This window comes from Lepidochelys kempii, chromosome 1 (genome assembly GCF_965140285.1).
Source record: "Lepidochelys kempii isolate rLepKem1 chromosome 1, rLepKem1.hap1, whole genome shotgun sequence".
Lineage (NCBI taxonomy): Eukaryota > Metazoa > Chordata > Testudines > Cheloniidae > Lepidochelys > Lepidochelys kempii.
This window is the reverse complement of record NC_136380.1, coordinates 291,014,124-291,036,827: the sequence shown is the minus strand read 5'-3', so window position 1 is coordinate 291,036,827 and position 22,704 is coordinate 291,014,124. Positions and strand designations below refer to the sequence as shown.

General features: G+C 39.8%; 1 protein-coding gene across 4 annotated transcripts in view; it reads left to right on the top strand.

Annotated features, from left to right (window-relative positions):
* XPOT (exportin for tRNA) overlaps window positions 1-22,704 on the top strand; it is a 64,500-nt gene that overhangs the window by 14,222 nt on the left and 27,574 nt on the right. For all 4 annotated transcript variants that reach the window (XM_073327894.2, XM_073327892.2, XM_073327891.2 and 1 more), the window contains exons 2-10: window positions 2,393-2,526; window positions 9,299-9,381; window positions 12,364-12,420; window positions 13,531-13,600; window positions 15,372-15,590; window positions 16,329-16,513; window positions 16,942-17,110; window positions 22,048-22,284; window positions 22,620-22,658. In XM_073327894.2, coding sequence (XP_073183995.1) covers window positions 2,467-2,526; window positions 9,299-9,381; window positions 12,364-12,420; window positions 13,531-13,600; window positions 15,372-15,590; window positions 16,329-16,513; window positions 16,942-17,110; window positions 22,048-22,284; window positions 22,620-22,658 — 1,119 coding nt within the window. In that variant the 5' untranslated portion in view covers window positions 2,393-2,466. The remainder of the gene's footprint in view (window positions 1-2,392; window positions 2,527-9,298; window positions 9,382-12,363; window positions 12,421-13,530; window positions 13,601-15,371; window positions 15,591-16,328; window positions 16,514-16,941; window positions 17,111-22,047; window positions 22,285-22,619; window positions 22,659-22,704) is intronic.

Here is a 22,704-nt window from a genome sequence, read left to right as displayed (position 1 = left end):
AAATGAAACATTTCATGTCTATTGTTCGTGAAAGGGAGATCTCTTGAAATCTTGTCTCTTTCCAAAAATGAGTTGAAGTAGTCTTGGGTCCTAAACTTGCCTCTGAGTCTCCTTGCCATGTTTGTAGTCTTACGATCATATTTTAAAATATGTTCCCTGTTAATATGCAAGATAATTACAGAAGGAGGAGAAACTGGCAAGATGGGGAAACAAACTGACTGTGCAAAATGCTGTCTAATGGACTAAATAAAAATTGAAAAAAAATGATCTGTAATCTTTCTTTTGTTTTGGGAGCTATTTCTAACAAAAAAGTTTTTTAAAAAATTAGCCTATGTAACTTTTTAAATCCATGAAGATCGTCTCTCCAACACAGGATAAAGGCATAATGTGGGGTAATGTGGGAAACTTGTTGTTGTCCTATACACCATTCCTGTTTTGAGGATTTTTGCTTCCATTTCTGTCAGAACCTTTAAGGACTAAATTCACTTCATAAGAAAAGTTGTGCCTGTTACATGTAGGTAGCTCATCATTACAAAGCTTTATACATGCATTCAGTTTTATCTATTAAAAACCATCCAGCTGCCCTCCATAACACCATTTTTATAACACCCTATATAAAGGGCTGAGTAGAAATGTATTTTTGTCTTAATTTCAAGTACAGGGCTTCCCTCTCCCTGGATCCTGCCATTTAGCACTATGGCTTACCCCTGACAATGGAGCCCCAGCAGGAAAATGTATGTAACACATAAATACCAAGAAATGGGAGACTTTACCAATAAGGTTTCAAGCATTTTTTTAACTATGGTTTCCTCTAACTTAATCTCTTCTTCCTGTTGTCTTCCTTCCTTTCCCTAACCTCCCACAAACTGTCAGGCCTACAGTAGATTATATCACACAAATGAAGAGAACAGATTTAGGGGCAGGTCTACACTACAGCTGGGATCGATGCTCTGAGATCGATCCACCAGCAGCCGATTTAGCGGGTCTAGTAAAGACCCGCCAAGTCGACTGCAGATCGCTCTCCAGTTGACCCCTGTACTCTATCCCTGACGAGAAGGGTAAGGTAAGCCAATGGGAGACTTTCTCCTGTCGACCTCCCATGGTGTAGGACCTATTCACATAGCTGGAGTTGTGTAGCTTAGGTCAACTTACAGCGGTAGTGTAGACATAGCCTGAGAACATCCTTTGGGACATAACTTTTATAATCTACCCTGCTGCTTTAATGGCATCTGGATATTTTGAGCAAGTGTTTTGGTTTGTCCACTATATTTGGTAGGGTTTCAAGCAAAATCTGAGTTTTGCAGAATGGCCTGTATATTCATTCTGCATTTGTTCTGAGAATAATCTTGTTGTTTTTTAACACAATTTCTACAGCTTGGTTTGCAGGGTTCGTAGTTTATTCAATCTGAAAATTCTTTTTTATTCAGAACTCCAGAAAGCAGCATTTTGAGTAAATTGGCATCACTCTAAGAAAGTGGTTTTTCAAACTTTTTAGGCTGCATACCTCTTTCCAAATATTGTAGTTTACCACATACCCACATCTCACATAAAGTCATAATGTATCTATGATTAGATTGTCAAATCTTACTAAATAAAATGTATTGTCCGCAATTACCGGATTTTTCTCGTCTACCTCCTGATGAGAGCTCTTGTACCCATAGAGGTATACGTACCCCAGTTTGAAAACCACTGCCTAAGAATAAGTGGACTCTTTCTGAATAAAATGTATTTTGTAGCTAATTTATCACCTTGTTCAGGAAAAGGTAGGATGTGTTATGTGCAGTTTTAGGGAACAAGTCCTCTCAATATCTTGACTACTATGGAGAGTAGGTTTTTATCAACACATCCATAAAGTATTAGTAGAAATAGTAATTGAAGTTGCTGATTACTACAGCCATAAGGTTAGAAATACTAGAAAATCGTATTTTTTTAAAAAAGTAATAGCTTAATACTGCACTTGAATCAAATGTGGGTAACCAAAAAAAAAAAAAAGCAAAACCCAACATTCTCTATGCATTGTAAATTTGAATCTGAGTATTTGAATTAAATACAGATTTTCTGATATGGAGCTTCTCTGTTAAATTGACAGGAAATTCTTTTGTGGTTTTTATTACAAGATGAAAGTTCAAATGTATGAAAAACTTAAATTTGTTCATAGTATAAAAGGAAAGTTGGAATATTTTCTGGGCCATAAGTGGTGTCAGTGAAGGACATGAAGTCCTAATGTCTACAGTAGACCATATGTATTAGTGTGTGGCTCATGTGCATTTTAAAGGCTTACATGCATGCTGGCAATGGTGATACTTCTGCTGTGATTATGCTGAGGTAGTTTGCTGATGTGTTTAGCGAATATTGTTTCTTCCAACTTTGCTTTTTTTTTTCCTGTTTGCAGATGTTTGTAGTTTCTACTGTAGGAGAAGAGGGCAAACCAGTTAAAAATAGGAAACAAAAAGTATAGCAACGAAGATGGATGAACAAGCCCTTCTAGGGCTAAACCCAAATGCAGATGCAGACTTCAGGCAAAGGGTAAGTTTGTTTTCCTCCATATTAGGAATGGCAGCCAGTTACTATGCAACTGTCCAATATCCTATTGATTTGTCTGATTATTTAGATAACTGAAGTAAAGAGAACGTAATGGGAATGTTTAATTGTATTGTCATTATGTAAGCATGCTAGATGCAGTCCTTCGTTTTACATACATACTATTTTACCATTTACTATATAAATACTGCCATGCTAAGCATGGCTTTACTCACTGTAGTTCATCCTTGTTTTTCATTCAGTCGATTACATTTAAAACTCATTGTTTCTATTGAACACTTATGAGGTAGATTGTGGCTTATGTACTATTAGTGTGTAGTTTAAACTAGTTACATAACAGCACTCTTCAAGAATATGGTTCAATATTAATCAGAATTTAAATATAAACTCCATTTCTCAGACTCCTTTTTCAGCTTTTAATTGTTGTACACATTATCTTAAGTTATATTGTTTAAAGTTTAGTACATTTTTAAATACAGCCATGTGTGGCTCTCAACACAAACTTAAAACCTTCTTTTACAGCACTTTTAACCTAAAATCAACAAATGCTGGGTCACGTAAAATTTTCAGTAAGCTGCAGCTCATATCTCCCTGACCACTATAAGATGTACAGTAACTCCTCACTTAACGTCCTCCCGTTTAACGTTGTTTCAAAGTTACGTCGATATTCAATTCGGGAACATGCTTGTTTAAAGTTGTGCATGCTCCCTTATAGCGTTGTTTGGCTGCCTGCTCTGTCTACTGCTTGTAAGATTCTGTGGAAGAGCAGCAACTTTACAAGGAAGCATTGCACAAGTTCCTCTTCTCCACCTCCTCCCCCTCACTCCCAGCACTTCACTGCCGCCAAACAGCTGTTTGGCGGCGCTTAGGACTTTCTGGGAGGGAGGGGGAGGAGCAGGGATGGAGGAGGGAAGGTCCTCCCAGAAAGTCCTAAGTGCTGTCAAACAGCTGTTTGGTAGCATTTGACTTTCTGACGGGGGAAGGAGTGGGGATGCGGCATGCTCCGGAGAGGAGGTGGCGTGGGGGTGGGAAGAGGTGGGCCTTGGAGTGGAACGGGGATGGAAAGAGACGGGCCTGGAGCATCCCCCAGCAAAATTGGCGCCTGTTCTTCTCCGGGGAAGCTGCTGCTGCGAAGGTGCTTTCTAGCATCCTTGCCTGCAGCGGGCTGTGCCTGTGTGAGGTAAGCCAGGGGCACTTCCCAACTACAGTACAGTATTGTACAGTATAGTATATGCCCCAAAAAATTTCCTTGGAACCTAACCCCCTGCATTTACATTAAATCTTATGGGAAAATTGGATTAGTTTAACATCGTTTCACTTAAAGTTGCAATTTTCAGGAACATAACTACAACGTTAAGTGAGGAGTTACTGTATTGCTTTGGTGCTCCTAGCTGGTAGGAAAAGCCATTGCAGCATGACAAGTTTCAAAGCCTACTGGACAGCTCAAGAGATGTTGTCTGAAGTGTGTGCATGTCTGTGATTGTGCAGCTTCCCAGATCATAGGAGTATGATGTAGTAAAATCTCAGTTTGTGGTCAAATTAGTGATAGAAAGGTAAGGGAGGTGTCAGTTGATTCGTAAACATCTATGGAATAATAACTTCAGTGGTGCCATCGTCTGTGATGTGGCAGGGGGCACTCACTTCTCCCCTCTCACCAAAGGCTCCCCGCTTTAGGCCCTCTGGTGGAAATTTTGATAAGTGTTGTCAGAAGCGGATCAAGTTGAGTGTCATTTGAAAGCCCTTTCTCCCGCAAACACATTACCAAACATGACAAACCTAGAACAATTTAGCTATGTATTTGAGAACATGTTTAAAAATAATTGTTTTTGTAATTATACTTTAATACAGGGATGCATTGCTTGCATAAGAAAATACACTGATCTTTGGTAATACTAGAGAAGTTAGACTTGACATGTAGTACTAAAAACATTTATTCATCTAAGTCCTCATCAGTGTCCACTTCATTTAGGGCTCCACCGCTAGACGTGTTGTCATGCTGATTCTTGTCCATGCTGCTCTTGCCTGTCTCTGTACAAGGCAGGCTGCTGGCCAAATATCTGCAAGGTAGTGAGCATGGGCTTTGCACATGAGCATTTGATTAGCTGAAGTATTGATTCAAGAGTGCATTGTGTTTCACATATAACTGGTGTGATCAGTCCATCCTCCAAGACCCATCCATGCCTGAAAAGGAGAGTGGTTTTGGACGTGGTCAGTCATCCTGGAGCCATTCCATTGCTTGATAATTTGTCTTCTTGATAGCATATATAAATGTTCCACTCGTTGGTGTCAATTTTCTCAGTTTGTGAGCTTCTTTGAAAACATCATATTGTTGGTCTTCAAAATAGTAAACTTGGCATGTGAATGCCTCCAGTGCACCTAAAAGATCATCAGTGACTGTCTCAGCTGTTCTGAGCACCTTCAGAGCAAGGAGAGAGTCTTCAGAGGCTGAATCCAGTGCTTTCCAGTAAGATAATCTGGTCTTTCCAGCCAACCTTCTGGTAGTGTCACATCCTGAAAGTGTGTGGAAACCTGGCAGTGCAGTGTCTTTTAATGGTCTGAGTGATAGGAACACATCTGTGAGGGATATATGGTGATTCTGTTCCCTGACAGTAGGCACAGAAACAATCTTGTGGAAATCTTGGGTAGTGTCTTTCAGAGAACACTGGAACATCAGTGTCTTGTGCAAAAATTTGGAGTTTAGTAGCACCTCTCTGTTGCATTGATGGCATGCAAAATAAATATAGTGTCAGCCTTCTTTCGGGAACTATGAAGAAACTCCACTGAATGGTGTGAGGCAGCAGCTTCATTACACTATGCCACAGTGAAATTCTTTGAGCAATTGTTCACATGCTGTAGTTTTTTCCTGCAATGTATGCAGTTAACTTCCCCTTTGTGTGAGTACAAGACAAGAGTTTCTTCATTGTGACATAGGAGATATTCATGGAGTCAATTATTTTGTATTGGACAGGTACAATACCATGGAGTTTCTCCTTTCTGATAAATTTTGCCTTCTGCATATGTCATTATCTGCATATTATATTATCATTGCTATGCTGAAAAGTCATTGAGAGCATACATGGAATGCGTGGAACTGATCTTGCAAGTCCTGTGCCCTTTGGGAAGTGACTTCACACATCAGTATGCTTTTCAGAGAAGACACGTAGGCAGCATTTTTGAAGGGCATCGAGTGTTCAGGTGTATGATTCTATAGCAGTTGCAGCTTTCTCCCTACTAGAATTTGGTTCACAGTATTGTTGCTGTACAAAATCTCCCAGATCTCAAGGATACTAGTGCCATCAATGAAAGAGCCAGTTGCACATATCTCTGCAAAGAATGTGTACAGTTTGCTAGGACATAGAATCCACCCTTCAGAGATCATTACGGGACACTATTAGCTGTTGAACAGGCCTGTAAAGGCTCATGTCTAGTGTCTCAACACATTTTGATTCAGTTTTGCAGATGTATTTGTTCATGTGTTCAAGGTGTGTAAGGAATGTTAACTGAATTGAGGGATCAGTGGGGCTAGCAAGTATGATTGACAGGAGGAGCATACATGGGTTGTGCACTCTGACATCCTGTGTAGTGGCAAGTTAAAGGGTGGCTGTCTTGGAATGTACCTTTCTCCTGAAATGGTTTTCTGTCCTGGGTGTTGGGATCATTTGAGGGTATGTCTTCCATCTCTTCAGCTAAAGCTATACTCTGATTTTTCACCTCAATAGTGCATCCCACTTTTGCACAATAACCAAGTGAGGTCAAGGTACTTCATTGAAAACTGGACTTCTTGGCTTCAGAATTTTTGGACCTTGATAAGAGAGTGAGCCATGAGGTCAGGAACCTCCTTAAAGGAACAGTTCTTTTGCTGGTCCTGACAATGCTTAAGGGGGACTAGTCCCCATTAATATGCTCCTGGTAGCAGACCATAACAGTAGCATGAAAGGTACCTTTGCTATTTGCTGGATCTTCAAGGAAGTCTAAGTTATTGGCAGCACAAAATATAAACCTACCTTTGACAAGGTCTGGCAGAATGCACAACCCTTCATTCCGTTACATGTGTCCAAGAGCCTCATTTGCAATTGCAGTCTCCCGGTGGAGTACTTTGTCGTCAGTGGAGGAGCCAATGCTGCGCAGAAGCTGCACAATTTTTTACTGGTTTTGGAATGAATTGTTAAATCAGCAGCCAATTGTAGGGGTGGATTACACACATGCTGCACAGTTGTCATGTATGTGTTGGAAACCTGCCTTTCAGTCAAGCACTTGTACATGAGGCATTGCGATAAAATGGCAGCCTTCTGCTGTACCTGCTCACTGTCACCCTTGGTGCAGTCACTGCAACCACCAATGAACCACTTACAGAAATAGTGCAGGTCACACAGCATTATTTTTTCAGGTTCGACGTCAGCCATGAATCCCTGAAACTCCCACATACTACAGGACAAAATTATTTTTGGTAAAAATTTAGCAGCCACAAACAGTTTTCATGTTACCTTTGACAGCTCTTTCTTCCGCTCTTGATAGCGCTATGGCTTTTGCTGCTTTTAAAGATATTCACTGTGATTCATTTCCACAGATCAGATTGCTAAAAACTGGTCCATATCCCAGAGTGATCTTCAATAAGTGCTTTAAGAGGCTTTCTGCTAAGCATTTGTTCCCCTTTAATCCTGTTCAGAGCACATATTTCTGTGTACTAAGCCTCTGCATTGGCCATCACCACCACCTTCCCACCCATGAGAGCAGGGGCGGGCAAACTTTTTGGTTTGAAGGCCACATTGGGTTTCCAGAATTGTATGGAGGGCCTGCCCCCATCCGTCCCCTCCAGCTTCTCTCCCTGCCCCATCCAACCCCCCCATCCCCTAACTGTCCCCCACCACTCCATTGAACCCCCCTCTCCTTCCTGACTGCCCCCCAGAACCCCTGCCCCTATTCAACCCCCCTGTTTCCCACCCTCTGACCGCCCTGTCCCCTGACCACCACCCTGAACTCCCATGCCCTCTATCCAACCCCCTCTGCTCCCGCCCCCTTACTGCGCTGCCTGCAGCACCGGTGGCTGGCAGCGCTGCAGCCGTGCCGCCTGACTGGAGCCAGCCAGATCACTGCGCAGCACAGAGCACTGGGTCAGGCCGTGGCTCTGCAGCTGCGCTGCCTGGCTGCCCAGAGCATTGCACCAGTAGCTCAGTGAGCTGAGGCTGTAGGGGAGGGGGAACAGTAGTGGAGGGCCTGGGGACTAGCTTCCTGAGCCAGGAGCTCAGGGGCCGGGCCGGAGGGGCCCGCGGGCCATAGTTTGCCCACCTCTGCATTAGAGCCTCTGTGAGGCAATTTATGAACTCCAGATGAGTTGCATAGTTTGCAGTAGTAAAATCAGTATTTGTTTCTGTTATTTTTACCTTTCGATGCAACATTTTACATATGTTCTCAGGTGTGTCACTGGATGTGATATAGTGTTGTGTGAGGGCATCTTTTGAGTCAGTGTTCCCCTTTACTTTCCATGCAACATTCTTGCTAAGAGATAACTGCTTCCTACAGGTTTCAGAGTGGTAGCCGTGTTAGTCTGTATCAGCAAAAAGAACAAGGAGTACTTGTGGCACCTTAGAGACTAACAAATTTATTTAAGTATAAGCTTTTGTGAGCTAAACCCCACTTCATCGGAGGCATGTTAGTCTCCAAGGTGCCACAAGTACTCCTCGTTCTTTCTGCTTCATACAGTTTTTCACCTGTCTCATGTATTCAGACTGTGTTTCATGGATGCTTTTGGCTTACTGCAGAAGTAGGTGTTCTTCTCGAAATGCATGCATTGGGACCTAGAATAAGGCAAATCTTGGTCACAGCTGGCACTTGTCCTGGCATCTTGAACTTTTCCTGATGCCCAATACACTTCCTCTCCAACCTTGCCAAATTCAGGTTATGGGTGCATTTCTTATAGCATATAAGGTGCCACAGAATGTTGTGTTTAAGTCCTCTGCAGTGGCATTCTCCAAAGATTCAGCTACTAGACAGTATTATTAGTCTCCCATTGATGCCTAAAAATGGTCAAAACCAAAGTAAAAACAAGGAGCTTTAATAAAATACTTTGGGATTATAATTATATTATGTAACTATGTGCGTACCATTTGCAGATGGATTCCCGTAATTTCTGGCTGGATGCTGGCATCTTAACCAGCCTTGTTACAACTTTTGGGGGCATAATAAAGCTGATGATCAGTACCAGTAAACAGTTTTTTGCTGATGTCAGATCATCTTGAAGCATTCCTTCCATTTATAATCATCTATAACAATAAAACAATCAGTTATGTTCTGAACATTAACTGATAAGAGTCAGTTGAGGGCCACACTTTAATTTTGCAAGGGCTGTATGTTTGATGTGACACTGTTAAACTACAAATAAAAATGTAAAATAGTAATGTTGATTTTTTTAAAAAACATTTTCTTGATTATATATCTACATAGTTGTTCTGTGTTTGTCATGTTTGGTACATGTTTGTGTTTATGGGAGAAGGGGCTTTCAAATGATACTCAACTTCAGCCATTTCTGATGACACAGTATTATCCAAATTTCCATCAAGCAGAGAACTTGGAGCTGGGGGAGTGGGCAGCAAGTCCCCCTGCCCAACACTACAGGGTGACACCAGGGAATTTATAATTCTGGAGCTTTTATGAATCAAATGACACCTCCCTTACCTTTTGATCGTGAACTTGCTTGGAATTACACATGCTTTACCTGGTCCTTGGCAATTCTAAATAAAATGTTTTGGGATGATTGCAGGCATTGGCCTATTTTGAACAGCTGAAGATCTCCCAAGATTCTTGGCAGGTCTGTGCAGAAGCATTAGCCCAAAGGATATACAGGTAATAAACTATTTTTATGGATTTATAGTTATTCTCAAAAGTATTCTGAACGCTGTGCTTCTTTATGGCTTTTTTTGTTGCTAATCAGATTGTATAAATGGGTTTGATTTATAATAAATCTGTTTTAATGTGTGCACATAACTACTTTTTTAGTGTTTTTGTAACTGACCCTTTCTGTCATCGATTTAGAACTCTCCTATAACTGGCTCCATGCCGAAGCTACACATAGTGTAAGATTTCCACCTAGAAGCAGACTTGTTGTTAAAGTTGGTCCAAATTATTTGGCAGTTTGACATAGCTGTTTTAAAAACACACAAAAAATGAGTAGTCTCAGTGCTCTTCTATAATCAGGGCTGCATTTTTTTTTTTTTATGGGGAAAATGCCATTTTATATATCAAAATGGCAATTTTCATAGGGAAATTAAATCTTCATACACACATTTTTGCCAAATTCAGCTAAACAATGCTTTGAAGCATTAGCAGTGTTTCATTATGTACTTGGAGAAACAAAATTTCCACTCCTTAGGTTGTTGGAATTTTACTTTGAAAAATTCCAAGGCTTACTGAAGGCTACAGCAAGCCAGTGGTGAGTGGGCGCCAACACCACCTTATTTTAAACCCACTTTTGTGCTGAGAATAGGCCACACTGTTTCTCATGAAATTATTACTGCACCCTTAATATGCAGCAGCAGATATGTATATATATTTTAACTAAACACCTCTGTTTTAGATTTTAAATTAATGAATTAATGTATCCGCAGAACTGAGGTTAGGGCTTAATAAATGTCTCGTTATGATGAAATAGCTTATGGTGGCTTACTACTTCTGTATGCCACTTCTAGTAACGTCCAGTGATCTGAGGCTTAGAAGAGCATGCAATGGTTGTTAAAAACAAACTCTGAAAAATTGGCATTTTGAGACTAAATTTGCCAAATGTAGACTGACATTTTTCAGCAACATATGGCCAAAACAAGATCCTTCAGAGGGTACTTGTAAAGATAAATATGGTCAGAACACTTAATTATATACCACAATTAACCAGGTTGAGGGACATTTAACACGTTAATTTAAAACATTAAATCGGGTGTTTTTTGTTTGATGTCTAGACACAAACTGACTGCCAGATCTTGCTCAGTGGGATTACTGAACATGCTTTGTGCAGTTGACTTTCTTATACCACTGAACTCTGCTAGACTGAGGGCAAGATGCAGCAAATCCTGTGGTATATGTTACGCTCCTAAAAATCCTTTGTGAATGACACAACTTTGTGGGATAGATAAGGTAACTTTGAAAAGCTGCATTAAATGGCATTTAACTTGTCACTCTAGGCTGGTTACTGCCAGGTTCTGTGGCTGAAGTATCATTAGCTTGCTAGGCATTTCATCAGAGTTTGGATGTTGAAACTAGAAAAGAAAAAATTGTTTTAAGTTGTATTAAATGTCCTTGGATTGGCTATTTTGGATATTAATCACATCTTTAAATTTGCTTGCTTTTTGTAATTGCCAGTTCTTCTTTAACTTCAAAATGCTCTACAAAAAATAAATTCATTTAGAACCCTAACATTTCTTTAAAGTATGATTTTGCGATTAATTTGCTTCTAAAAGTAACTTTTATCCTACTGCATAAAATGTTGAAGAGTTAATGTCCGCAATAATAAGGGGCAAAACATTTCAGGAATATTAATTTTTTTTTTTTGGTATTCTGCTTCTGCAGCACTCCCATTCCTCACCTCCTTGAGTGAAAAAACATGTTTGGAAATAGACCTGCTGATGACCTAGCCTGTTTGAGTTCTAATCTATCAGTTTTTAATTTCTTGTATGTACACAAGTTTTGAACTTTTAATGTCATGCTAAAATCTTTCCCCTGGTATTTGCCATTTGGGAGAATATTTGTTACACTGTAAATTATGTGAAATTCAGTAACTCAAGAATAAACCATGAGAGGGAATGGAGTGTTTGCTCTGCCTCAGTACATAGTGTATCATGAGAGGAGTAGAGCCTTTTATTGCCCAAGATGGAACAGCTAGGTACTATACTCTGAAATGCCTTACTGGGATTAAAAATGTGATTTTTATTTAAAAAAAAAAAAGTTAAAACTAAACTCTGTGCTGTTGGTGTCTTTAATTTTTTTGTCAAGAAAAATAGGTTATATTGGCATGAGATAACTATATCGTCCCACGTTCAGTGATGATTTTTAGCTTCAAATTATTTCTGTTACTGTGGAACATGTTGGAGTCTTCAGACTGTCATAATTTGTTTTAAAGTTCTCTTGACTGTCATTACAACCCCTCTCCAGTTTTAACGGCCAGCTACAGCTTTCCTTTAATGGTTCACTTACAGTGATGGTACTCCAAACTTTTCAGAACTTGTTTATAAAAATAGTTGAGTTGGTTTCCACCTCTCAATCACTTTGTAATAAGTGAAATTAAGCACTAGGTGAAGTACAATTGAAAGCTGAAGCCAGGCTAGTGGTCGCTATTTGTGAACCATCCCGACCATTACGTTCAGTAGTGACTCAGCTGAAGACTCAAGTGGATGTCGTCATGATGGGTTTAAAATTTTTTTGCTGCAAGGAGCTGGAATTAGACTCTTATCTTTTGCAGCATAATATAAAACAAAAAAGCTTTTAACTCTGCATGAAATTCTGTAAGTAAAGCACCCCTTGACTATGTGCTATGGTTAAAATATAACAATTGAATAAATGAGGCAATATAACAAATGAGTTGTTAAAAAGGAAAAAAAAATCAAAACTGGTTGTATGTTTGATAATGTGTATTTGTAATGACTGTGCTCATTTTCATGTCTGGTCAAGTACTCTGAAATTTTTGCAGCAGATAGAACTGATTTTCTTCTCTATAGTAGAGCAGTTCTTCTTCACAAGAATCGATAACTGATTGCACAGTTCCAGGAGCGTATTCTTCCTGGAGAAATGGGCTGCAATATTTCCATTGTGTTGATTGTGCATTTTCTCTTCTAATTCCAGTGATGATCACATCAAGTTCTTCTGCTTTCAAGTTATAGAACATCAAATTAAATTCAAGTGAGAAACCCTTTTCTTCTTATAGTAATAGTGTATAGAACAATTGTTTTCCCGCTCAATCTGTGGAAAGAAATTAAAAGCTTTATCAGTAATATTCAAAATATTTTTACTTAAAAAAGTAGACAGTGGAAACTTGGTTATTCAAACTTTTAGCCATTTTTCAGTTAGTTATTTTGGCTTTTTACGACAATGTATATTAATTGCATTGAGAAGTCTGCACTTGGCCATATACATTCTATTTTTCCCATTAAACTTACATAAATTAACTTCTATACCTGTATGTGTTGTATTTACTACTGTTTTTTGGTCTTTGAAGTGATAGTTTTTGTTGGAGATACTGTAGGTTTGGCTTATGTTGTTACTTTTTTAAATGTAAAATTATTCTTAAATAGTGGGGAAATACATTTATTTATGAAGGTGTTTTGCTTCAAATTATGATACTTTTATTTGTGTGTTTTATTTTTATATATCTTTAATTCCATATCTTACGGTAAGTTAATCAGGACAAAACTGAATTTAGCAACAGAGAGCAATGATAGTGGTAGTTGAAACTACCCTTCGGTCCTTCAGTATTAATGTCAAATGGGATAACTAATGGCTTTGATGTAAATACAATATTGTAATAACTGCTCACAGTTAAGGAATAACCACAGTTAAGACAATGAATTAATTTTTAATGTCTAATGCAATTTAATTTTCATTTGAATCTTAATTAAAAATAGTAATCCCAGTCAGCATAGACAAATTCCCTTTTTTTCTTATATGTCTTAAAGGTGATATTAGAAGACTGGGAGGAAGTACAATTGTGTAGTAGAAAAGCTATGGCAATCTGACACAGACAAGTAAAATTATTCCCATATGGTGCAGAATGGCTTTCATTAAATAGGTTACTAGAAAGTATTTTAAACTTTGATTTAGAACACTAATATGCAAACAGTTAAGAGAATTCCTTCTGTGGTAAGATTTTATGTAGATTGCACAGAACAGTCTGTGTATGAAGGCAGTACAGATGTCTAAGTAATTTAGCTTTTGCCTTTTTAATCTTTGGAACCAGAAGTAAGCAAACTAACAAGATATAGGATCAGTTTTGATCAGAATGATTTGTTTCAGATATTCTGAACTTACTGAAGTCCAACAGCAGCTAATCAGGGAAACACTTGTAACGTGGCTACAAGCTCAGGTAAATGTTTTTTCTTTTACAACAATTAATAATGTTCAGCAGGCTTATTCGGGGTTACTAACTGGTACCAGATTAAAGGTTTGAAACTAGGTGTAAAGCTTGCTTCCTATGTACCCCATAAAAAGATAAGCTACCTGATAGAAAAATGTATTCAGACATATGATTGACATTATAATTCTTCAGGTTTTATATTTTTTTAAAACTCTTGTTTTGAAAACAAGTTTGTAATTAAATGTGCTTAAAATAATGTTGAAATTGTTATCTCTGCTTTTATTCCTATCGTACACCTCAGTTAAGAAACCAGTTATGCCAATTCTTTTGGAGCATTACAGATTTCTTTTTTAGGGATATAACTCAACTTCCACTATTCTCTCATTGCCTGAAGTTGGGAGCATCCTTCTTCCTCTTTTGGAGACTCCTGTCCATCAGCCCTAATTTCTGGCTATTGAGAGGGTGGGAAAAAGTCATATAGAGACAAAAAAGATTACTTGGTCCATCTGTTTGACAATGCACGATACGTCCCTGGTATATTGAGTAGTAGTTTGTCCAGTGTAGCTTTAAATGTCAAGCAATACAATTTCCAGAATTTTCCTAGGGGTACTCTGCCCTGATCAAATAGATCATTGCGAAGAAGACTTTTTGAATATTCCCTTAACTGCACTCCCAATTATCTCCCTCTGTTTCTGCACTAAATTATTTCTCTCCCTTCTTGAAACACGTAACCTTTTGTAAACTGTTATCCAATATCACAGTGATAGGCATGATATAAATGCCTACATAGAACCCATCTTAGTCAACACTCAGCCAAACTCTAAATATTTTAACTCTTAATTAAATCTCTCCACTTTTGCTGCTCTTCACTAAACTTCTGAAAGAAGGTGCAGTTGTTTCATGGTGTATTAGTCTTATTATTTTATTAGAGATTGAAGTTAGACTTGTGGGGTAAATGGCAGGATCACTTGTCTTTCCTCTCTTGAAAAGATATTCCACCTTTCTGATTTCACCTTCTCCATTGTAGACCAGGCACAGGGGCATACTTCCACCTTACAGCAGTTGATACACATTTATTAGTTAGTGTTCATTTCGCTCACCTCTTGCGCTCTCTAAAATTAGTTATAGCAAGTGGCATCCAGTATCATGCTAGTAGCTTGCTTGAAGTCTGCTAATATGGGTCAGTGTACCTAGTTAGTTTCCCTTTGCAGAAGGCTGCTACATGCTAAGGAGCTTGTGAAGGGAGATGAGGAGAAAAATGTATAGTAGCAGAAGGATGGTGGAATTTGGTACCTGCCCAGTTCGTTCTCTGAATAAAGGAGAATTGGGAACAGCTTCTCATCACCTGCAAAAACAGCAGCCAATTGGGGTAACAAAGCACAAGTTGAGAACCAAGTGGTTTTTGTATTTGTAAAGCTCTTTTTTTCCAAACCATCAAGATAGCCAAGATAGTATTTGCTGTCAAAAATTACATGATTTCCTTTTTTCAACTGCACAGAGCACCTTTATCCATATCATATAGGAAGAATATTGTCACCTAAATGGTCTTTAAACTGAATCTTCTTCAAAAGCATTAATAATGTTTAAAATATAAGATTATTGGGGGGGAAAGGGTTTTTTTGGGTTTTTTTGCACACTTGTTTTATTTCACATAATCTGCATGACTGTGAAATGGGAGATGGTGTTTGCGTTGATTAAGTACAGGGGGACAACGAAATCAGTCAGTTATTCTCTTCTAATGTGTAAAAGAAATATAAAGAAAATATTTTATTTCTCCCAGATGCTGAATCCCCAACCAGAGAAGACTTTTATTCGCAACAAAGCAGCACAAGTCTTTGCATTGCTTTTTGTCACTGAATATCTCACAAAATGGCCCAAGTTTTTTTTTGATATTCTATCAGTAGTAGACCTTAACCCTCAAGGAGTAGATCTGTACCTCAGAATCCTTATGGCTGTTGATGCTGAGCTGGTAGACCGGGATGTAGTTCATACATCAGAGGCAAGTTATGTCATGTTTTTTATGTTGCAACATATTAATATTGTTTGGGGCTTAAGGACTGTTCATCTTATTTGCAACAAAAGGGATTCTGTTCTTCACCAGGAGGATTCTGCCTTAAAAGAATTACAGGGTAGTTTACATTCAACAGCTGTGTGTATAAAACTTTATAAAAACCTTTCTTCATGAGTTCTTAAATTTCAATCAAAACAATTAGTGTTTGAATTTAAACAAACTCTGTAATGTTTGTGACCCCGTAACAGCAGCATTTTGTTTGTGCATGAGAAGTAGTGTGGGAAGTCTAATGGACTATTGTCCACTTGATGTTTTTAAAATTGATTAATTTTTAAAATGTTCCAGTTTCTGATGAGGCATCACTTATAATTCTTCATATGTTTTTTTAAAAATAGGGCTTGGAAGTCTTTCTGCTTCCCTTTTTGGCATTTATAAGTGTCTTTTCAGAAAAGGAAATTGCTGACTGGAAATTGTTTTGAATTACTGTATGTATTGGTTTTGTCAGCAGACGGGAAAAGTAGTTGCAGTTTTGGGGCTACCAGCTTTTGAGTAAGCTTTTAAAGTTAATAAGCAGTAGGAAACAAAATAAGGAAAACATAAATGTGGATTATGAATATTTGCATCTTTCAAGGACATGAACTGTTCCAAGTGTTTACATTTGATAGTGAATGTGCAAAAGCGACTAATCTATAAAAAGATGAACATGTGCTCTTGCTGTATTTATAGGAGGCTCGTAGAAATACTTTATTAAAAGACACCATGAGAGAACAGTGCATTCCAAGCCTGGTGGAGTCGTGGTACCAAATCTTACAAAATTATCAATATACTAATGCAGAGTTGACATGCCAGTGCCTTGAAGTAGTTGGAGCTTATGTCTCCTGGATAGATTTGAGTCTGATAGCCAATGAAAGGTAAGGATTCTTTTTCATTAGAAATCTTTGTCTTTCTGATAGTATTTTTGTATGCAGTCCTGTCAGTGGCATGGTAATATGATTCTTACAACAACCTATGTCAAAAATCTGTTCTAGAAATACAAAAAAAAAATTGTGCCACCCAAACTTCCTGTTCTAAGTAACTTTTTAATACTTGCTGATTTTTCGGCAGTGGAGAGAGATTTCACAAAGCAATGTAGGCCATAGTGTTAGATGGGTCTGACTACTACGTTTATAAATGACACACGCTATTGTCTAGATCTACAAACCACATGCACTATATAGGCTTTTAAATTAATTTAAAGTGAAACTACATTGTAAGTAGGAAAACATACAAATTATATGACTTCGCTTACGCATGTGATGATGTAGTGTGTCTATATATTAACTTGTTTTCACCTTTCTAGGTTTATAAATATGCTGCTAGGTCACATGTCTGTAGAAGTTCTTCGGGAGGAAGCATGTGACTGTTTGTTTGAAATTGTAAATAAGGGAATGGACCCAACTGATAAAACAAAACTGGTAGAATCTTTGTGTCAAGTGTTACAGTCTGCTGGTCTCTTCAGTATTGATCAGGTTAGTAAACTGGTATTTTGGAGATAAGTCACACAGCTACATAAATAAGATTTGATGATCAGGGGAATAGAGGGCTTATCTTCTGAGGGGACTCTAGAAGAGCTTGGCTTCTTTAGTCTAACAAAAAGAAGACTGAGGGGAATATGGCTGATTGCTCTAAATGCATTAGGGGGTAAGTACCAAGGAGGGTGAAGAGCTATTTAAGGTAAGGACAAAAACAAATTAATATCAACTGGCCATAAACAAATTTAGGCTGGAAATTAGAAGGCTTCTAACCATCAGAGGGGGTGAGGTTCTGGATCAGCTTCCCAATAGGAGTTGTGGGGGTAAACAATTTTTAGGAGTTCTGGACAAATTTGAGTACAGTTTTATGTTGGGGGTTGTTTGTGATGGTAAGGGACAGGGCTCAACAGCCCTGCAGCTCACTTCTGGTTTGTCTTATGTTCCTAAAGCTCATGCCTTGGGGTTTCAGCCGGCCACCGGCAGGGGTCCAGAAGGGATATTTTTGCCTCAGTGTATTCCAGGAGGGTTTTTTACCATCTTCCTTTGAAGCATCAAGTATGGCCATGGTTAGAGATGGGAGATTGTGGGGTGTAAGCCAGTGCTCTGAGGTGGGAGAGCCAGATGCCCCCTGGTAGGCGGAACCAGGAAGATCTCGGCCACTATGCTGGAACTGGAAGGGTGGTACAGGAACAGGAAGTGCAAAAGGCAAGCCCTGCAGCTCAGATAAGCAGTATACCCTAGGGAGATGGAGGACGACCTGGGCTTCAGATACACCCTGATGGGAGGAAGTGGCCCGGGGCAGCCATCTATGTGGCTATGCTGCTGGCTGACTCTAGGTCAGCCTGTTGCGGGCGGATCCCCTCTGACCCAATGGCAGACCACTGTTAGGGCCCTGGGATGGGATGTGGCAGAGTCGGGTGGGCCCGCGTCCCCCTACCCTCTGCCACCCCACCTTTGGGCTGGCAGCTTCCCCATCTCCAGCCAAGAGGCCTGGCCTAGTTTATTTCTGACAAGCTAGGACCGTAGACTATTTGCTGGCGCTCAACCCCTGCCGGCACCTTAGGCTCTTTGTTTGGTGCCCCACCCTGCCTGAGGGCCTAGGCCTCTGAACTATTTGTGGCTCTACCTTGCCTAAGGGTTGGAGCCAGAGATGGATGAGTTCTCCCCTTTACTTAGATTGTTGTTTCAGGAGCATGTCAGCAAAGGGGCGTGGCCTCCCTCAGAGACTGACAGTGAGGGAGACCCATACCTGCCGACATGCTTACAGGCACCAAGCATTCTCTCAGGTGCTTGGCTGGCTGGTTCTTGCTCACATGCTCAGGGTCTTAACTGATCATGTGGGGATTAGGAATTGACTATAGGGGGTGTTTGCCTTTTTCTGCAGCATGTGGGTATAGGTCACTTGCTGGAATTATGTGAGTATACCTCAATCGCTTCCCTGCCATTGCAGGGGCCTTGAGCACAGGTGCAGCTTGATTCCTCCTGTTCTCTACCTGTGGCACATAAGTCTAGTCTCTTGAGGGCTGTAATACTTTAGTCTCATTTCAGTTGCAGGGTTTAATGTGTGGGTGATGCTGTCCTGTTATGTACAGGGAAGTCAGACTGGATGATATAGTGATCCCTTCTGGCTTTGAGCTCTGACTCTAACATTTTTCACCCTGCCTCGCCTTATTTATTTTTTTCTCCTCCTCCACACCGCCCCGCCCCCAATTCTGTACTCTTCTAATTTATTGTGTCATGTGTGCTTATTTCCTCTCACGTAGGGTTTGAAAATGTTACCAGACACTTAATAGTCAGAGAAATAAACTTACTAGCAAAAGATGGGCTCCCTTTCGTCAGAGCAATGCTTAGATGAGAACCCAGCCTCCTTCACCCAGCTATAGAGAAAGGAGAAGATGCTGCAATTCCTGCTCAAGTTGCTGTCATTGAGTCTCCAGTTCTAAGTGTCTGATAAACTGGAAGCCTCTCCACTATTCCTCCCTGGCTGCTTGAAGGCAGAAGGAGCATTCCTGCTTTCTGTTCCTCATATGCTAGACTCTAGAACAGGGGTTCTCAAACTTTTTATCTCCATAACCCCATTTTGAGACTTACTGTTTTCTGTGACCCCAGACAGCAACCTAGTGACCAAGGAATCCAGGTAATTTGGATGTAGGCTGTTCTTCCATCTGATGAGATGCTCAGCTCAACCATCACCAGTGTGGGAGGCTGAATAATTTTGTTGTCAGCCAAGAACTTGCAAAGCTGTGGAAAGGATTCATCGTTTGCCTTCAAAAGATTATTCTTCCGAAAAACAATTGTTTTCATTAATCCTTTTCTTTGATCACTAAGGTAAAGGATGTGAGCTTTCCTTGCAGACCTGTATTCAATTCGTTCAGTTTCTCAAATGTGTCTGTGAAATAGACAAGAAGGCACATCTTGCTTTGGTCACATAGAAAATTCAGTGAATTCATTCTTTGTTGTCCATTGCACAGGTATGCAGCTTGTCTCAGTTGAAAAAATCGTCTCAGTACTTTTCCTCTCGAGAGCCAGTGAGCTTCAGTGTGGAACATCACATCATGATCAGACCCCATGTCTTCACATAGTTTTCCAAAAAGGCATGTGTGAAGAGGCAAACACTTGATGTAGTTTACAATAGATGAGACCTGCTGCAAAACTTCACTTAGCTCTGGACTCAAAGGTTTAGATGCCTTTTGTTCTCTGTGAATCATGCAGTGAGTCCACACAGTAGACAGAGCAACTTTCTTTATCTGTGCACTCAGACCTGCTTTGCGGCCTGCCATAGATGGAGCTCCGTCTGTGCAAAAGCCCATCATGCAATCACATGGGATATTTTTGTCTTGCATGTAACACATCAAGCATTCAGTGCACCATCTCGTGTCTGGGAAGATGGAGGCCCAGAACAGAATGTCTTCGAGAGTTGCATCCTCTCATGTGCATTTCAGAAAAGCCAAGAAATGTGCATCACGACCCTCTGTGCTCACATCAACAGGAAGAGCAATAACTTGTTTTTTCAGATGTTTTCCCTGATCTGCTGCTTTCATCTCAACCCTTTGCTTCATTGAGCTGTTGGAGAGTGATCTGGCTTTGCTTGTTTGCCTCACTTTCTCCACACATTTTCACCATATCGATTGCAGCTGTCAAATCCAAGTCTCTCCTATTGTGTGAAGCTTCTTGGCCTATGCAATGTGGTAACTCACCTCAAATTATGCCTTTTTGAGCAGGGCCAGAGACTAACATGGCTTTCTTGAATGGTACTTGTTGATGCAAAAGTTCTTTTCAGCGCAGGAAAATGACTTTGATTTTCCTGTGTGTTCCTTGTGAAGGATTTCCAAGTGTCATTTAAGTTAGTTAGGCTTCTTGCTTTCAGTTGTTAACACTGTGTGGCATAACAGCCATTTTGGCCTTTCTTCATTCTTGACAAACACTGGTGAAGCCATACTCAAAGAAAGCCTTGTCATATTTGCAAGCATGTGTCTTGCACTCTTGGGTTTTTTGTTCGTAACTGTATCACTAGACTTACTGGTGGAGGTTGAAGCAGATACTCTGTGTAAAAATGGGTCCATTGTACCTCTTATCACAAATCAGAGGAATTCACTGTTAAGCAAACGAGACCAGGATTTAGGAAGGTCCTGTGTGGTGACAGTAGAGCAGCAAGGTAACAAGTGACTTAAAATGATTCTTTATTAAGTACCAGCAGGATACTCAAAGTGGCATAAAAGAAGATATGGGCCCTGCATTAAGGAGTTTGCAAGCCGCTGCAGATTCCCATCTAAGAAAAGGCTAGCACAGATACCTACCAACTCAAGCACAGAGGATACTCTGTTAATAAGGCTGCTGTCCACAGATAAGGATCTTCTGGATTAAAGTCTTTCTGCTGGATGCTTGCACAGCCAGCTGGTGCAAATGGCAAAATAGTATCCGCAAATCCAGCATGTCCAGACCTATTCCACAAACGCTGTGTCAGGAGGCTGTGATTTTACAAACTGGTGGCCTCTGCACAGCATGGCCTTACATGCACTGTATGTGCGAGGTCACTCTGTGCAGGAGCTGCCATTTAGTAGACCAAATGGCAGCCTTCTGGTACGGTGTTCATGGAGCGTGTCTGGACATATTTGGGGGAAGATGGCATATTGCCGGCTGATTCTGGCTCGTTGGACCTGCGACCCCATTTGGGGTCACAATCCACAGTTTGGGAACTGCTGCAAGAGCCTCCAGGCTGCTGCAAGGATGATTGGGGAATTCCAATATGCAAACCTTCCCTCAGTTGCTCTAAAGAGGATCTCTACTACTCTACCCTGATCCAGTGTGTAATTTATAATGTGCTTTAGAATGAATGGCTTTATACATATGTAAAACACTTCATATCTGTAATGAAGGATGACAATAAACACATTCCTTTCTGAGAGGTCTTCTAGCTCTTTTACTTGAAGTGGGTTGATTCTGCAAATACAGAAACATGTCTGCTTTGTTTATCTTCAGAAGAGAAGAGTTCATCACAGTGTGTTTTTAAAAATGTCTGCCAGCTATTTATTACTTTTGGGTATGAACTTTTCCCATAGAAATCACTTGGGCTTGTGTACTTAAAATTATACAGATTTCAGGGGAGTGAATGTATAAGTAAAATCGCTTTTCATTTTGAGGTAGAAGGAACAGGGAGACTAACCCGGGAGAGGGAATTAGTTATAATAATGTGATGCTCAGTTGTTGTATTTTTTTTGCATTGCTTTAATCTTTGTCTCCCCATTCCATCACGGAAAGAACAAACCAGGCAACCACTGTGCCAATTTAGGATACACATATGCTACTTCCTTACGTGGCACTATGTACCTATAGGAGACAATGCATAGCACTGCCCATGAATCTATACTGCTTTGGGGAGTTGGAGCTTTGAGTCTTTGCTACTATTTCTAATCAGATCCCTATTCTTCCTACAGGAAGATGATGTGGATTTTCTAGCCAGATTTTCTAAGCTGGTCAATGGAATGGGGCAAGCATTAATAACTAGCTGGACTAAACTGGTAAAGAGTGGAGATATGAAAAGTGCTCAAGACACCCTGCAAGCTATTGAAGCGAAAGTGGCCCTAATGTTGCAGCTGCTAATTCATGAAGATGATGATATCTCATCTAATATTATTGGGTTTTGTTACGATTACCTTCACATCTTGAAACAGGTAATTTAAAAAAATATATATGGCAACTTATTTTCTCCCTAACTTAAGAACATTTACTTTGCATGTTAGGTTTCTTAAGGAGTTTACTTGTTATAAAAATACTTTGTAGCTTGGTGTTTAACACATAGTAGCTCTGGTTTATTGGTTTCTGAACATACTGCTTATGTACAGTTGTTTGTAGAATTTTGGAGAAATGAGATTGGGTGAAGTTTTGTGTTCTCCTAAAAATATGCTTGCAAGCATTAGCAGTGTTGTAAAGAAACACATCGTTATTCCTTTAACTATTAGAAAGTGCAAACTTGATGAGAGATAACATTTGAAATGTCTCATTACAGCTCTCTGTGCTTTCGGAGCAGCAAAAAGCTAATGTAGAGGTAAGACTAGTTGAAGTTCCTTCTTAGCAGAGCTCTAATTTGATAA